The sequence below is a fragment of the Chrysochloris asiatica genome, unplaced genomic scaffold (genome assembly GCF_000296735.1).
Source record: "Chrysochloris asiatica unplaced genomic scaffold, ChrAsi1.0 scaffold00135, whole genome shotgun sequence".
Classification (NCBI taxonomy): Eukaryota; Metazoa; Chordata; class Mammalia; order Afrosoricida; family Chrysochloridae; genus Chrysochloris; species Chrysochloris asiatica.
The window spans coordinates 748,450-766,683 of record NW_006408653.1 but is presented as its reverse complement, the minus strand read 5'-3'; the positions used below and the strand labels follow the sequence as shown (position 1 = coordinate 766,683).

General features: G+C 42.0%; 1 protein-coding gene across 1 annotated transcript; it reads left to right on the top strand.

Annotated features, from left to right (window-relative positions):
* The first annotated feature begins 2,057 nt into the window (after positions 1-2,057).
* Positions 2,058-11,151, top strand: AHSG (alpha-2-HS-glycoprotein). Its single transcript, XM_006869745.1, has 7 exons — positions 2,058-2,406; positions 5,034-5,144; positions 5,461-5,545; positions 6,083-6,243; positions 7,304-7,405; positions 10,191-10,274; positions 10,843-11,151. Exons 1-7 carry the CDS (start codon positions 2,194-2,196, stop codon positions 11,149-11,151), a joined length of 1,065 nt encoding a protein of 354 aa, XP_006869807.1. The 5' UTR covers positions 2,058-2,193.
* The last annotated feature ends 7,083 nt before the right edge of the window (positions 11,152-18,234 follow it).

The following is an 18,234-nucleotide window of genomic DNA, read 5'->3' as shown; positions in this document are numbered from 1 at the left end:
GGCTGGGTCTCAACCAAAGTATCTTGGAAATCAGGCTATCTGGGAATGATGGGACGAAATTTTCATGAAGAGTCATAGGCAGAAATCCAATTGCATTGTGGAAAGTAAAGTTTTATTTTACACATTTGAACTTACTGCAGATGTATACTTTTTATTTTTCAACTTTCAGTAATGGCCATATTTTGTATTTTTTAAAGGTTAATTTAAAGAAAAGCATGTTACTTACTAAAAAAAAGTTGCTCACAAGTCAGGGCTCTGAAGAAAAATGGGGTTTAAAACTAGTAGAAAGTTGCTACTGGTTATGAGGATCATCTTTCTAGATACCAGAGCTCATTTTGTATCTCTAAGAGCCAATATCACCCGCAGACACAACTTCGAACACTGACCACATTTTCTGACCTCTGTCATTAAGATTCTGTACAAGCAGAGGAGCAGCTGAGTGTAAATGTGAAAACATTACTTGTAACCATCTTCTCTTCCCTTTGCCTCTCCCATCCCCACCAACCCCTCCCTAACCCCCCCACAAAATCAATATAATTTAACTCCCTTTGGAGGGCCCCCTCTTTTTGTGTGTGTGTGTGCTGTTTTTAACTAAGTTTTGGTCTCTGAAGCAATATGGAACAACAGGGCAAATCCACCCACACACACTGATGACCTCTAAATATTTGAAGAGCATGTTGGTCTCCATGCTAAATGTTGATCTCTTTGCTAAATCCTCATATGACATTTTCCAAGCTCTCCCTAGCCTGCCCTCCCTCCCGAAGGGCTTACCTGGGCTTGTCAAGGACATCTTAAAAGGTGGTACCAATTGGAAAAGGTTGTTGAGAGAAATGGCACAACTTGAAGAATGCAACCGATGTCACTGAATTATATATGTGGAAGTTGTTGTATGTATTTTTATGGTGGGTTCAGCGTTGGGCTGCTAACGACAAGGTCGGTGGTTCACACCCACCAGCTTCTTTGTGGGAGAAAGAGGAGATGTCTGGTCCTGTAAGGATGTGCAGCATTGGAAACCCTAAGGAGCAGTTCTACTCTGCCCTAGAGGGTAGCTTTGAGTCAGAATCTACTCGATGGCAGTCGGTGAATTTTCTCCAAAAAAGAAGTAAAAGAAAAAACAGGTATTGCCGAAAACCAGCATAGTGTCTCTGTGGTCTACGCCAAAAAAAGGACACACTATGGTTCTGCTGAAGCTGTAAAGGGTGCGAAGCAAGTGTTTGTGTGTTTAGCATCCAATTCAGTTTTTAGCTTACTGAAACCCACATCTTTGTAAGTGGTGACTGTTAGCTCAGGGCTCCCCTCTGCTGTTCTTGTGCCTCAGCCTGGGCACTGGGCCCTGACTCCAATCACATTCAGTCACCTAGGAGATCCTCGTTGTCACCCCCAATGCCCTGATAATGAGAACTGGACAGAGCAGAATAAGTAAACCCCACTTTCTCTCCTGGTCATATCCCTCCTTGGTTCTGCTACAGGACCTTCTTCTCTCATTCCGAACCTCTACTTTAGCCAACAAAACTCCCTTCTTTTCTCTAAAGTTATTACCATCTCCCATAAATTCACTCTTCTCACTCTTACTCATCTGTGTCTTTGCTGCATTTATGAGGGGGCTTCAAAACCTTTTTTGGGAAAATATTAATATCTTTTCATTCCTTTTTTCCACCCGCTTTTTGAAGTCCCCTCATATGGTCCTTGTTTTCTTTCTAATGCCTCTCTTGGAGGAAATAATCTCCCTGACATCAGTGGACTCCACTGATTGATTTTCAGCCCAGCAAGTCAACTTGAGGGGAACACTCCTGCTCCCTCACAGGCCCGGTGATGTTCTCAGATCACGACAGAGAACACTCACTCTGGGGCTGTGCTTCCGGCCCCCTCAGTCACTTCCTTGGCTGCTGTCCCCACTTTCCAAGCAGACTTTGGAGCATCTGCCCAAAGCAGGATTGACTTTGGCTGATTTTTGGAGGACCACTGATGTCCTAACCTGTTTGCTTTTCCAGGGCTCATGTTTGCAGGGATTTTCGTGGAACTGGAACAGAAAACATTCCAAGTTCTTACACAATTCCTCCCACAGGCTCCAACTTATAAATACAGAACTCCCACCCTCCATCAGTCTACCTTTTACAGAAGAGGACCTGAGTTGGTCTGAGGCCTCCAGCCATTTGCCACCTGCCCACCTGCGAGGGCATCCCTGGGATAGCCATGAAGTCGCTCGCCCTGCTTCTGTGCTTGGCACAGCTCTGGGGCTGCCACTCTGCCCCACCAAACCTGGGCATGACCTACAGGGAACTGAGCTGTGATGATCCAGAAACTGAGCAAGTAGCCCAGGTGGCTGTGGACTACCTCAATGCAAACCTTCAACGAGGATACAAGCATGCCCTGAACCAGATTGACAAAGTGAGGGTGTGGCCTCGGGTAAGTGGACGTTACTTACCAAGGCTCAACCGGGTGCCTCAAAAGATCAGCATCTCTCATTACAAAGAAAATCACAAAAAGGGTAAACTCTCTGGTTTCTCCCAGAAGTAAAGGAGGGGCAGGAGGAGGACAAGAGAGGAGTCATTCTGTCCTGTATTCTGGGGCCTCAGAAGGGTGCTGGTAGGGAAGGGAGGTACGTAGGAGAAGAAAAGGTCTTAAATGATATTCTGAATATCACAAGTGGAAAGTGTGTCTTGCTAGAAACTGTAAGACACACACACAAAAAGGACTGGCTTTTGAGAGTGTTTGCCAAGTTATCACTTCTCTTTCTTGACCTCCATGTCTCTCTACGATGTGAGGAAGACTGAGAATGGAGGAAACAAACACTTCACAAGTGCCAGCTATGTGCCAGGCTCTTTTACTATATCATGTCATTAGCCACCCCCCTCACATGCATCCTGTGTAGTAGGCATATTGTCTCTGTGTTACATGAGGGAAAATCAAGGCTCTGACATACTGTCATTGTTTCCCTTGAGGCCATATAACTAATAAGAACAGAGATTGTGATTTGATCCCATACCTGAGTTCTTTCCTCTATGCAAGCTGCCCATATCTCAGGGAGAAGTCTTGGTACAAATAGGATCTGCTTCCTCACATGCTACACAAGAAGATGATGCAATCAGAAACCAGTGACAATAAAGATAAATCTGGAAAGTACACATTGGGGATCGCTTGAGAGATTTGGAGAGCTGGGAAAAAGGCATCTGTCTACCGCCTATTCTTAAATTAGGTTTTATATCTGATTAAGGATAATTATTTTCAGTAAAGCCTTCGCGTGCAAGGCTCAATGTGCAGTGGTATGGGAGATATTAGGTTGCATCATTTTAAATTACCCTCTTTATAGGTCAAAATCAGTTAAATGTTGCCAATTTTACATGGTTCATCCTAATACAGACATGAGAAAGGCATAGTTTGTGCCTATCAGAGACGTAAAATCTAGGAGCGAAAATAAACTTTGGGATGTCTGACTTGACTGACATCTGTTCTCACAATATTTAAAGTCAGGATTGTTCCAGGTAGATTTTGGCAGTTGGTGGCTATGTGTCGTGGAGTTGGTTCCAGCTCATAGCGACCCTGTACAGGGTTTCCAAGGCTGTAAATCTTTAAAGGAGCAGAAAGTCTCATCTTTTTCCCATGGAACAACTGGTAGTTTTGCACTGCTGGCCCTGAGGTTAGCATCCTGATTCATAACCACTTTTAGGGGTGCTTAAATTATAAGGAGCTCTGGTAGCGTAGTGGTTATGAATCAGGCTGTGAACCTTAAGGTCACCAGTTCTAAACTACCAGCTGTTCTGCAGGAGAAAGATGAGGCTTTCTGCTCCTGTAAAGATATACAACCTCTGTACAGGGTTGCTATGAGTCAGAACCTACTCCACAGCACATAACAACAACAAACTATATTATAAAGGACAATGGTGGTTCAGCGGAAAGACTGATCAATTCAGTAGAAATAGCATACAAACAAAGTACACTTTTGAAGCATAAAATGAATGGGGGTGACTATTTTCACTAAAGGAAGAGCTTTACATAACTTTCCTTGAGAACCTAAGAGGGCCTGGCCCCTGTTGAAGCAGCTCTTAGCATTTTCAGAAAGCTAACACTAATACATCTACATGTCATAAAATGCAGAACTTCCTCCAGGAAAAGAAATAAAATGAGAAGTAAGCAGACAGAACTGGGGCTGAGAGGGGAAAAAAAGCATTCTTGTATGGTCTGGATTTTACCAGCTTTTAAGAAAGGATGCAGACACGTGAGCTGCAAGAACAACTCCAAGAAGTTATACAAGTCTTCCTATCCCTGTCTTCCACACAACTCCTTGCCTTCTATGGGTCCTGACACTCTTCCCTCTCACTACCAGCACTGGGCAGTAGAGAACACAAATTTTGCTTCCAGACACTTCCATGTCTCTCCTTCTCCCCCCACCCAAAGTGTGTGTGTGTGTCTGTGTGTAAGCCAAGGACAGCAACACAAGCCATTAGGAAAAGAAAATGGAGAAGGAAGGAAAATAGATGATGAGAGAGAGGGAACAAATAGGCAGAAGGAGGAATATAGATGATGAAGAAAAGTAATTAGGTATTTTCCTATATCACCTTACTTGACTGCTTGATTGAAAAAAATCCAAAGCTGACTTGAAATTTGAAATACTGCTTGGAAAGTGAAAATTTAAAATTTAACAATAAATATCGACATTCATCATCAGCTTCCAAAAGAGCTTAGAGTTAGGTCTACAGTTCCCATCAACCTCCATATATATCGATCATACAGGAGTGGGGATGGGGTGGGCAGGTAACGATACAATGTAACTAAGAAGGCCACTTGTAATATGTTTTTCATTCTGGCACTAGCCATGAAGTCAGGAGAGGAAGATGACAGATGCATGGTCACAGTCTTGTCCACAGACCACTTCAGAGTTAGAGACAGAGCTGTAAACTACTAGAAGGAATGACTTTTCCCCTACCTTTCCAAAAAAGGCACGGGGCAGTTGACCCCAAGAGGACTGGCACTTTGGACCAGACCACGGGATCAGGAACCAAGACTGCTCACCTATTCCTTCTGTTTCTCTACAGCGGCCCATGGGAGAGGTGTTTGAACTTGAAATAGACACGCTGGAAACAACCTGCTATGCCCTGGACCCCACCCCTGTAGCAAACTGCACCGTGAGGCAGTTGTCGGAGCATGTGAGTGTTCTCTTCCGGCGACTGCGCTGGTACCCTGCGCCAGACCCACCTTGGTTCAGCAAAGGGCAGGTCCATTTACCTATAAAATTGCCCAGAGAAGCCTCGTGAAGCAGCGTTCCTTGATGCAGATGTTTACAACAGTTCAGATTTCTTGTGGCAGGTCTCTCAGAAAGCAAATGTAGGATTTTAACATTACCCAGAGGAGAGGTTTGGGGGACACCTTTGACAGCCATGCCTGGAGGGATCTCTCGCCCAGTGATAAGTAACAGACTAGTCTCTCCTCCAGGACCCTCAATATGAGTCTCTATTTTTCCAGGCAGTGGAAGGAGACTGCGATATCCGGGTGCTGAAGCAAGATGGCCAGTTTACTGTGTTGTATGCAAAATGTGATTCCAGCCCAGGTAGAGATGATTCTTTTTCTTCTACCCATGTAGAGAGAGTGTAGAAGGACTTGGAATTGTTTTCAACCTAAGTAAAAGTCAGTTGCCATCAAGTTAATTTTGGCACTTGATGAGCCCATGTGTGTCAGAGTAGAACTGAGCTCCAATTAGGTTTTTCAGTTGCTGAGTTTTTTTAGAAGTAGATCACCGAATGTTTTTGGGTGGACTTGAACCTCCAACCTTTCCATTAGCAGCTAAGTACTTTCAACATTTGCACCACCCAGAGACTCCTCAACAATTTGTTGGTGAGGAAAAGTCAAAGTCAAACTTCATGGATTCTAGGATTTCAAAAGAGCTGTTCTTACGGGAATTTAAAATTGTTCCTAGAAAAGAGCAGAAATATCAGCATGTCTGGAGCCAATTAAAGGTTTAGTAAGAAGTAGAGAAAATGCCTGAAGCTATTTGGAGCCTATATTAACCCTTTGTAAGCAAGAAGAGCTGGGGTGATTGCCACGAAGAAGCATAGCCATGATACCAATTTCTTCTCTCTCTGCGTAGACTCTGCGGAGGACGTGCGCAAACTGTGCCCAAATTGCCCCCTGCTGGCCCGGCTTAACGACACCAAGGTGGTGCACGCCGTAGACGCTGCCCTGACAGCCTTCAATGCTCAGAGCAACGGCTCCTATCAGCTTGTGGAAATTTCCCGAGCTAAACGTGTGGTAAAGACTGAGAGATGTTTAAGGTTGGGCTGTTTGGCGGCAGTTTTGGGGGAATGTGTGTGGTGAAGTAGGGGTGAGGCACAGGACAGAGCTTGGGATGGTGGGAGACAATGGGAAGAAAAGATACTGTGCCGGTCTACACCATGAGGACACAAAGAACGTCAGTGCCTCCTCTTTGTTGTGCCGCTTTAATGCGAAACCATCGCAGGCTGTGGCAGACATATGCACGGTTCTTCAGCCCTAGTTAAAACCAGAGTTAAGTGTTTAGTGGGTGAGATGTTCCTACATTATCCAAAACCTAGCACGGTAAAGTCTCTGGTTGCTACATCCTTATCGCCTGTGAACAACTAGAGAACGCTCATTACGGATACTTACAATGGCATGAGCCTCCTTATGCTGACTGACACTTCATGGCAGGATTCTGAAATGCCTTTGGAATCACAGTGGGATACCTGTTCCGAGTTTAATATATTTGGATGGAATAGAATTCTAATATTAAAGAACAAAAATTGATATTCTGCATACCAGTGACAACATACATGAAAATGCGTGGCATAGCTGGTAATTCTATTAACTAGAATATGTGATTTCTCAGACTATACTAAAGAATCTCAGATTATACCAAATAACAGATACTTTATTATTTTTTATTCATCTGTTCCACGTTTTTATCTAAATTTTCATTCGATCCTGCTCTATGAAATAGGTGGCAGAGATATCAATCCCTTTACTTTCTCACCCCATTCTGGAGTAAAGTGAACCACGGGGCTCAAAATGTCAATCGAGGGCTCTGCCAGCTGAGTTCCTGTGCCTCACCCTGAATGATGGGCACTGGATACCTGCACCTGCTTCAGGGAAGTCCCAACTCCCTATACACATAACATCTCTGTAATAGAGCACTTCAGAACACAATTCAAGAGGTTCTTCCTGGGCCACTTGCGCATGGTGCTCCCTGGAGCTGCAATGCAGAGACCTCACTACTTCCCTCCAGCCTTTCCTCCCCTTCCTTTTCTAGACTGAGTCATGTTGTCTTAAGAGTATTTTCTTATATTTTAATCAGCCTCTTCCAGTTTCTACCTATGTGGAGTTTGCAGTGGTTGCTACTGATTGTGCTACTAAAGATGTCGTGGACCCAGCCAACTGCAACCTGCAGGCAGAAAAGGTAAGTTTGTCTGTTCAGACAAAGTCAGTCGCAGGATAGAGCATCCTACTCTGGTTTGTATGTTGTTAGGTGCCGCCCAGTCAGTTCTAACTCATAGCAACCTTATTTCTGTGCATAACAGAGTGAAACACTATCTGGTCCTGCACTATCCTCACCGTTTTTGTTATGCTTGAGCCCATTTCTGCCTCCACTTTGCCAATCCATCTCATTGGGGGTCTTCCTCTTTTTCACTGACCCCCACTATACCACGCATAATGGGGACTGGTCCTTTCTGATAATATGTCTGAAGTATGAGAGATGAAATGTTGTTATCTTGGCTTCTAAGCAGCATTCTGGCTGTACTTCTTCCAACACAGATTTGTTTGTTCTTCAGGCAGTTCACAGTACCTTTAATATTCTCCTCCAACACCATAACTCAAATGCATCATGTGCATATGAGCCTATTGAAAACATCATGGCTTGGGTCAGGCACACCTTAGTCCTCAAGCTGATACATTTGCTCTTGAACACTGATGGATATGAGGATGCTTCCAAAAGTTCATGGAAAAATGGAATTAAAAAATAATTGAACTTTTCCACAAACTCATATTCTGGGGCTGTGGAAAGGAAACAGTAGCACAAAATAGCACAAAACACTACTTCGTATTGGCTGGGTCAGAGTAGACCTTCCTCTAGCTTTTCCCTTCTCTTTCCACCCTTTAAAAAATAAACCAAAATCATTTGCTGCTGAGTGATTCTGACACATGGCGACCTTATGCATGTGAAAATAAACCTGCATCCCATGGGTTTTCAATGGACTTTTTTTCTGAAGTGCCTCTGTGTGGCCTTGAATTGTCAGCCTCTTAGCAGTTAAGCATGCACTAACAATTCACACTACTCAGAGACTCCCACACTTTTAGGGTCATCATCAAATTATCTCACCCATTGGAGGTCCATGGAGTTAAGAGAAAGAAAATGCTGTTTCCTAATGAAGCCAAGTCAGACCTGGCTGCTGGTAGTGTGAATGTCGGTTTTTCTAGGTAAACCTCTGATGTGAAAACGTTCAAGTCCTTGACCCAATAATATCTACTTCTAGGAAGTTAGCTTAAAGAGATCATCAGAAATGCCTCACAGAAATATGTTTATTGTTGTTACTAAGTGCCATTGAGTTGGTTCTGACTCATAGTTACAGGGATGGTTTTTAAGAGAGATTAACTGGCAAAAGGAAAAAAAAAAAAGATCTAAGTGTTCAACAGGATGGTGATTGAATAAAATATGGCAATCAGTAAATAGAAAATCATACAGACACTAGAAAAGTATAATTTCAAAGAATAATGACATATGAGAAAATACTAATGTAATATGTAAAAAACACAGGATACAAAAGGGTACAGTCAGAATGACCCAACTTGAAATGATATGTAATATATACTATATATTTAAAAGGAGCCCTAATGGTACTGTGGGTTAGGTGCTGGGCTGTTAACTACATAGTCTGTGGATCAAATCCACCAGTTGCTTAGAGAGAGAATGATGAGGTTACCTTTTTATTTCCATAAAGCCATACCATCTCGGAAACCCTAAGGAGCAGTTCTGCTCTGTCCTGTAGGATCACTGTGAGTTGGAATCAACTCATTGGCAGTAAGTTTTATGTATTTAAAAGTAAGAAAGACAAACTTTCTGGAGTCATTGAGACTAAATGAATACCCGAAACTGCTGCCTTGAGATAATCTTTAAATCTTAAACCTCAAATCAAAACTTTCCCCGGAAGTCTGCTTTGAACCAACAGTGTTGTTGTTGTTAACTGCTGTCCAGTCATAGTGACCCTGTATAGGGTTTCCGAGGAGCAGCTGGTGGGTTTGAACTGCTGACCTGGTGGTTTGTAGTCCACAGCTGATCCTACAGCACCACACCAGAAGTCTGTGAACGAATCATTCATTAGCTTTATTAGTAAAGTATGGCATCCTGGAATGACACTGTAGGATCAGCACCAGAATGCCAACCACCAGGTAAGCAGTTCAAACCTACCAGCTACTCCTTGGAAACCCTATATCATGTAGCTATGAGTTGGGACTGACTCAATGGCACTTCAAAACAATAGCAATGAATGCCTTGAATACTGTGCTCTTTCAAAGATTTATCTATGTGGGAGCATATCAACAAAAGCAGTTCAGGAATTTAGATGAGAAACTAGGGGGCAGTGAGTTTATGCTGATGGTAGTGGAATAATTTCGAAAGGGATAATAAGAATGATTTTGCAACTTGAAGAATGTAAAAAAAGTCACTGAATTGTACATGTAAAATTTGTTGAAACAATGTAATGTATAGTCTCATATAAGATAAAATAAAATAAAATTTTAAGTAAAAAAGAAATACGTCAATGGAAGCAGTAGTTATTCTTTGCTACCGCCATTTCTGGGATTATGTGATTTTTCTTGCTCTAGTGGTTGCAAACCTCAGAGTCAGCAGTTCGAAACTACCAGCTGTTCCACGGGAGAAAGATGAGGCTTTCTGCTCCTATAAAGATTTATAGCCTTGGAAACCCTGTACAAGGTCGCTATGAGTTGGAACGGACGCCACAGCACATAACAACAACAACATATAATGTATAGATGGTAGATTATATATCTTTCATGTAAACTTTAAGAAATAATCAACTTTAAGAAAAAATGATTTTTTTTTTAAAGAAAGGGAATTAGTAATTTTGATGTTTTTGTTTTGCCTTGATGTATCAGAGTATCAGTGAAACTGGGGGAGAAGTCTACATTTTAATCAGGTGAAATCACTCCTCTTTTTTTCTGGGCAGCATTATGGCTTCTGTAAGGCGACGCTCACTGAGAAGCCTGATGGGGAAGATGTTGCAGTGACCTGCACAGTGTTCCAAACACAGGTATACTTGCCTTGATCTTCATAATACAATGATCCCTTAACATTCGTGCAGTGTGTTAATAATTACAGCGTTTTTGTGTCTTTTGAACCTCACAGTATCAGTAATGTTGGGGTATGCATAATCATCAACAAAGGGCTGCATATTTTAGCTAAGAACTGAAGGCTGACCAGGGCAGAACCATCTTAGTATGTAGCTGACAAAGCCATCTTTTTATTTGTGGTGGTGGTCTTTTAAATAGTAGAAACCAGGTGGCCAGAACAGCCCGACAGCTCCTAGTGGCTGCAGATGTAAATGATAATGAGGGTGGCACTTTTGGCTAAGGTTAGTCATACGTTATGGTGGGACACGCAAATGTAAGTCCACCGCAACAAAGACAACCCTAGTAAGACAGGGGCCAGTTACCCCTGCCCTGAAATGCTGGTAGCAATCATCTGGATCAGACCCCTTGAATTTAAAAATGAGTACTATGGGATGATTTGGTGAGAGATAGGAGCTCCACACAGAATTGTGGGTGACCTTCTCTGAAGGGAAGAATCAAACTAACTTAAGGAAATGGTCTTCTTTCCAGCCTGCAGTTCTGCAGCCACAACCAAGTGGTCCCAACGTGGAAGTGGATGCAGCTGCTCCAGCGCCCTCTCCAGCTAACCCACCAGTGGCTGCCCTGGTGGGTGGACCCGTGGTAGTGGCAGCTCCCCAACCACCCCCAGTGCACCGGGCGCATTATGACCTGCGCCATGCCTTCACAGGTGTGGCCTCAGTGGAGTCCACCTCCGGAGAAGCATTCCACCATAGGAAACCACCTGTGGTGGTGGGGCCTAGGCCTGTTACCCCAGTGGCTCGCCCATGCCCAGGGAGGATCAGACACTTCAAGATTTAGACTGGACACAGCAGAGGTTAGAGGATTTGGCACAGAGAATATCGCCACCATTTTGTCCAAGTCTACACTTGCGTGGGAGGCCTTACCCACTGTAAAAGCAAATGCCATGTGTGGTCTAGACTAATAATGTGTTGAAACCTCACCTTCTCCTTGTTTCTGAGAGGACAGAAGCAGAGGGGGTGACAGGTATGTTTGATTTGATAGAAGAAATAAAGCCAACAACTTGGTTGTCATTATTTTGATGTTAAGGCCCCACCATAGTGTTCTCTGCCTTCTGGTTGACCTCAAAAAACAAACAAAACAAAACAAAAAACAAACATTAAAACTGTGACTTTGAGAGGTGCTCTTGCCAAGTTTGTATCTGCCTATTAATAAACATGCCTGAAGTACCTTCCTTAATAAGAAGGTTCTAAACTGAAATGTGGTCATAATTGTTGCCTGTTTCATCTGAGGATCTGTTCTATGGTGGGCTGCCTTCCCAACAACCACACACATGTCCTTATTCAAAAATCTAAATGAAAACAGAAACAAAAGAGAATAAAAATCTGCTGTGTTTACTATACACAGGAAAAAGTGAGACTAGGATCTGGTCACAAGCCATAGGATATATTCCTAAGGAACAGAAAATATTGAACTTTGAACACATAAACAACCACAAAAATCTTTTTCTTTCTCTAAGGAAGAATGTGGGGGAAAGAAGATGAGTAATCAAAGAATAGGGTAACCATATAGCTTATTGCCCGTACATGGATACTTTTTTTTTGGTCACATGATCTCTCTCTCTCTCTCTCTTTTAAAATTTTTACTGTGAATTGAGTGATAGTTTACATGGGAGAATGTCGGTTTTACACCATCATTTCATTGCAATGATTCCAATCTCTTTCGTGCATCATGGTCCAACAGTATTTGCTTCTAGCCTCTCTGTTTTTGTTGTTGCTGGGCACAAAAACACTCAGGAATATGTAATAATTTAAAGAATCAACAGGTACATTCTGCAAGCCTGCCTCATGGCTGCCAGCACTCAGTCTTTCTCTTTCCATGAGTCTAGAGTCCTCAGCTGCTCTCTCTCTCCATGTCCTCATCTCTGCCTCCATCTCTGGTGTTGCTGCTTCTTTGTATAGGGTCCCACATTCCGTTTGTGCTCTTCTCTGTTTCTGGACTGGAAGATCAACTACTCCCCCATTTTTGTTACAAAACTTCTACCTTTACAATTGTGACAGTCGCAACTAGTCATAATATCAATAATTCATTATTGAATCATAAGAATCTTATCCCCATCTCTTTTCACCAGACCCATCTAGACAAGATGTAAATTATTCAGTGGGGACTCTACCTTTCCCCACACACTCTTAAACTAAACTCCTTCTTGAAAACTTGTAAGCCAGTCACTTTGTGCCTTTTTCACCCCTTCATTTTAGGTAGCCAATGTCTAAGTTGCCTGTCCCTATCTACCCATACGGGAACACTTTTGATAATTATGTTGGGATAACAGGTGTAGGGCATGTAGTCACTCTATTAAGCAGTTTATTAACCCAAGGTAAGTTAATATATCCCAAACTTTTTTAGTCTAAGTGTCCATATTTTAATTTCTTTGGACATCCTTGTTTCTGTCAAGGTAATGTTTGCACTTGTTGATTGAGAAAATATGCATGCACAGATTAATTTAGGAACCTTTTAAGAATTCCATGGCCCTAAGACAATGGTGTGCTGGTAAATGTTTAAAATCTGCTGGGGTGGGAATGGGCACCTACTTTGTAGTATTTGTAGTTTTCCACGGTGTAAATTTTCCCACCCTGGTTTTAAGCTACCAGTAAGATTTAGCCAGCTTGCAGAAATTTTGAAAATTTAACAACTGGCTCTCCAGAATTCTGCAAGCCATCTCCAGTGCATGACTAACCTAAGAGAGTTAGGGAAAGCAGTTTGGAAACCATTTCTGTAAGCAGTACCTGAGGAACAACAGCGAGATACACACCCATACCAAGAATGTGAACATAAGAGAAAGAACAGACCTATCACACACATAATAAAAGGATGGCAAGCAAGCCCTTGAAAAAATGAAGTACCACTATGTACCTATTAGATTGTCAAATACTGACAGTAAAGTATTGGGGAGGCTGGACCAACTGGAACTCTCATAGATTGTTGGTGAAAACGCAAAATGGTACAATCACTCTGGAAATTTTATTTGACAGTTTCTTACATATAAGTAGTTAAATGATCCAGTAACCCCACTGTTGAGGTTATTTTCATATAAATGTTTTATAGGATCTCTGTTCATAAATGCCAAAAAGTGGAAACAACTCAAATGTTCTTCATTTGTATGAAGGTGAATGGCTAAGCAAACTATGCCACATCTGTACAATGGAATGCTATACACACAAAAGTATCATGCTGAGTGAAAGAAGTCAGTGCCAAAAGGTTACATGCCAAAACATCATCTACAGGGGCAATATTCTACATCCTACTTTGGTGAGCATTGACTAGGATTTTAAAAGCTTACAAGCAGTCATTCAAGGCACAATTATTGGTCTCTCCATGTATGAAAGAAAGAAGAGGGATGAAAATTGAAGATGCCTGGAATTAATTAGTCTCCACAACTCTGAGATCAAAAGAACTAGAGGGTGTCCAACTACCACTACCAACTTCTCTGAAAGGCTTTGGAGAGAGTGGGAGAAATGTGAAACAAAGCTAAAAAGTTTAGAAGATCAGGTTTACTGGCCAGAAAGAGACAGAAGGAAACTGAGAATATGGCCTTTGGTCACCCCTCAGGGTCTGTAGTGGAATTAACCCTATGGCCCAATTTCAGCCAAGTGATAGATATATAGGGGGGACAACAACACTAGTGAGGCATTTTCACCATGGAATGATCAACCATTTAAGATCAAAAGGGCAACCTTTATCTAAGGACAAAGTTGAGAAGGGTTGGGAAGGAGGGTGAAATGGAAATTAGATCCACAGGGAGGAAGTGGGATAACTATTGCTGCATGGTTGTTGTTGTTGTTGTTGTTAAGTGCCATCGAGTCGGGTCCGACCCATAGCAACCCTGTACAGGGTTTCCGAGGGTGTAAATCCTTACAGGAGTAGAAAGCCTCATCTTTCTCCCGCGGAGCAGCTGGTAGTTTCGAACCGCTGACCTTAAGGTTCACAGCCCGATTCGTAACCACTACACTACCAGAGAGGGATGATAATTAATGAGGTGAAACAAAGTCTGATTTTTGAATGTAAAACTGATATTCTACTCTGTAAACCTTCACGCAATTCACAATAAATTTTTTTTTTTAAAAAAGGTTACATGCATATGATTCCATTTGCATGACTTTTTCAAAAAGACAAAACTATATGACCGCCAGGAGTCTAGGGTGGGTTGGGTTACAGTATTAGGGAGGGTGTGACTATAAGGGGAAGTCTTATGGGAGTGATGGAACAAAGTCTGTGTTCTGAGTATGGTAGTTGAACAGCATTATTTGGAAATTTTAAACAATAGAAAATTTCCATAATAGATGGCTGGCTAACAAAATTATGTTACATCTATTCCATAGACTACTACACAGAAATTTGTAATCATGTTACAAAAAAGTAGTAAATCATATAGGAAAATATTCACACTGTAGTTTGAAATGAAAAAGCAGTTTTTAAAATGGTATGATCTTAATTTTATAAAAATCATTTATACATATAGACATATTCATATTTTGAGTATATTTAGGATAAAAAATAAGAAGTGGAAGAAGACAGAAAGAAAGAAGATGAAGAGGCAGGGTGCCAAGGGAGATATTTAGTGGAGAGTCAGGAATGAGAGTCTGGCGGCTCTGGCAAGGATTATAGTCCTTCCTTGAGGAAACTTGCAAGAAAATCCTGAGAAGACACATTTAACTCAATCTTGAAAAAGACCTATTTGAGTTCCACCCTTAGTATGTATAGGTGTGGCTAGAGGGAGCACATAGAATATTAGGGTGTTTTCCATGACACATGCAAACATCCAACTCAAATTAGCAACATAAAAAGGGAAATGTTTCTTCCTTTTGTACCAGGAATTTACAAGATGCCATTAGTTTTCTCTCTCCTATTCATCTCTATTTCTTTACCTCAAAGCAATGCTTGCCTTCAATCTTAGCCACGGTGACCACTGGTAGCCTCACATCTATAATGGCACTAATGCTCAATCCTGAAGGAAGAGAGAAAGGTCAGCCAAGGAAAACCAAAGGAGGAACATTCTAGGTCAGGGGAATAGCAGGCACAATGGCCTGGAGGCAGGAAATAAATTGATGTAGCCAAGTGAAAGAAAGGAGGCCTGTTTGGCTGGACTGAGTAACGAGAAGAGAATCACAGAAGATAAGGTTTAAGAAGTGGACAGGACCAGGTCATGGAGGACCTAAAATCCCCCCAGAAGGTGTTGAGATGGTATTCTAAATGCAGTGGCAAACCAATGCTGTTGTTGTGTGCCATTGAATGGATTCCACTCATAATTGATCCTATAGGACAGATTAGAACTATGCCATAGGGTTTCCTAGGCTGTAATCTCTACAGGATCTACTCACCAGATTGTTTTCGTCCATGGAGCTGATGATGTGTTGAACTAGAGGCATAAATCTTTTGGTTAGCAGCCAAGTACTTAACCAGTACATTACCAGGGCATTATTTGAAAATCACTAAGGATTTCTTTGGAAAACCACTAGTGCAGAGCAATAACATGATTTGACTTATATTAAAAGAACACCCAATACACGATTGTTCACAGCAGCACTTTAAAAAATATCCAAAACAACTTAAATGTCCATTAACAGATGGATGATAAACGAAATAAAAATATTATGTATGGTAATATTTCATTGAATATACAAATAACATAAAGATAAAGGAAACCTTGATACATGATACAAGTTTATGCTGAGCCAAGTCAGTCAGTCACAAAAGACAAATACTGTATGACCCCACTTATATTAAATAAGCAATATATAGAAATAAAAGATCATTAGTGCTGGTTGCCAGGGGTAGGATGGAGGGAGAAAGAGGGCATTTTTGCTTAAGAGGCATTGCATTTATGCTAATAGTGGTAGAACAATTAGGAAAAGGGTAGAGGATGTTTAACATGAAGAATATAATCACTGTCATTGAATTGTGCATGTAGAAACTGTTGAATCGGCAAGTGTTTGTTGTGTATATTTGTACAGTTTTTTTTAAACCTTGCCTACTAAAATGCACATTTAAGTGTGATACAAATGAATATTGGGAATCATTACAGTAAACTTGTAAATCCATCTTCAGATTATCATTGATTGGATTTGCTAAAAAGGGAATTAGAATTTGCCTAGGGAAATAGGCTTCTTGTTAAGGTTTGTAGACTATGAGGCCTTAGGTGGCAACCTGATCCCCACTCAGAATCTTCTGAGTTGGGATATCCCCACTTGAAAAGACATGCAGACCAATCCACACCTGCTGGGTTAACAGATTAATCAGATTGAAAGAAAGACCTGTTTAGCTGTTTGAATATCCAGAAAGCTGTTTTCTCTAGAAGCATCAAGGCAAGAAAAGCCAGTCCATTAAGGAAAACTCCCTTTTAAGACTGAAACTCAAAGGGAACACATCAACAGTCTAGTATGCTCACTGGTGACCACCTGGGTTGACTTATGAGTAGATATGGGGAAAATGCAGCAATGAAGCCATGGGCTGAGTTTGGCCATGTTCCATTAACACCTGTTGATCTCATGATGAGAGACAGGAAAGGAAGGCTGGTCTGAAGTTCAGGAAGATGTGTGAACTCCTGAGCCCATGGGCACTAACCTAGCCACTGAGGGTTAAACCTGAGAGTGAAGTGGCCAGCTAGTCTGAAGTGCGGGGAGGCAGGCATGATCTCCAAAACTTGCAGCTAGTGCCCATTTGACCCAGCTTGGATGGCTAGCTGACCAGAACTAGACCAGATGAAGATAAATAGGCTTGATACTGTGAGCAAGTGTAATTGCTACAATTTGATGAACTAGACCTTTGTTTATGGGTGCAGTTGCTCAAAATGCTAACCTAGGAATGGAAGGATTCTTCATATCAATGAACAAGTGTGTTTCCTCAGTGCTCTGGTTTGACAGGGACAAGCAATCTAGACATTGATATCAAAAGTGTGGCGCTGTGGGCTAATGCGTCAGACTGCAGAGATGTTTGAACTGCAAAGTCGGTGGTTCAAGCTCACCAGCTGCTCCTTGGAAACCCTATATAGGGTTGCTATGGGTTGGAATTGACTCGACAGCACTTAACAACAGCTTAAAGATATGAAGTGGCTGGCTTATAAATTTTCATGAGTGTGCTGAGTTTCAGAATGACGGGGGTAAGGCAGAGTCCCCACTGAATAGTTTTCCTCTTCTCCAGATGGATCTGGTAAAAGGGGGTGGGGGATGATGCTAATAGGGTTCAATTGTGAGTAATTGTTAGCAGGATTAATTGTGATTGTCACAACTGCAATTGTAGAAGATGTGTAACTAAAGGGGGGGGGAGGGGAGTAGTTAATCTTTCATTTCAGGAACAGACAATCCCAGGACCATCAAGAAGGAGAAGCATGAGTGGAGTGTGGGATCTCTACCTAGAAATGCGGTGACAACTGAGACAGTGGTGAAGCGATGGCATGGAGAGATAGAGCTGCTGTGGGCTCTAGGTCCATGGACTAAGGCTGTGTGCCTGCAGGCAGGAGGCGGGCTTGCAGAGTATGCCCTTAGGACATTTAAATGAATATATATATATATTTGTTTTGTAAGTGTATATCAAATATTTTTGCTTTGCTCATTTGTGAAGTAGAAGTAAAAGGGAAGCCATAGGGAGCAAGTAGGACAACAGTTGTTGCAGGGAAAGGACTGTAAATATTGAGATGGAACAAAGTATATAATTTGTTGAATATAAAGCTAATGATCTTGTCTGTTAACCTTCATTAAATTCACAATAAAAAGGTTAAAAAAAAAAGAGAGCTCCCTCCTGAAGGGCAGAGTGCACGGGAAGGGAAGCTGGCGAGGCGGGAAGGATGGCGCTCTGACAGCCCGGCCAGAGCCCTCGATTTACACACCCCGCGGCCTGGTCCGAGCCCCAGCCGCTCGGCTGGGCGAG

What these genes read in the sequence shown, in the direction of transcription:
- AHSG (XM_006869745.1), top strand. Translation starts at nt 2,194, where the DNA reads ATGAAGTCGCTCGCCCTGCTTCTGTGCTTGGCACAGCTCTGGGGCTGC. An exon ending in AAGTGAGGGTGTGGCCTCGG is followed by an intron (nt 2,407 to 5,033) that starts GTAAGTGGACGT and finishes GTTTCTCTACAG; the next exon opens with CGGCCCATGGGAGAGGTGTT. An exon ending in TTTCCCGAGCTAAACGTGTG is followed by an intron (nt 6,244 to 7,303) that starts GTAAAGACTGAG and finishes TATTTTAATCAG; the next exon opens with CCTCTTCCAGTTTCTACCTA.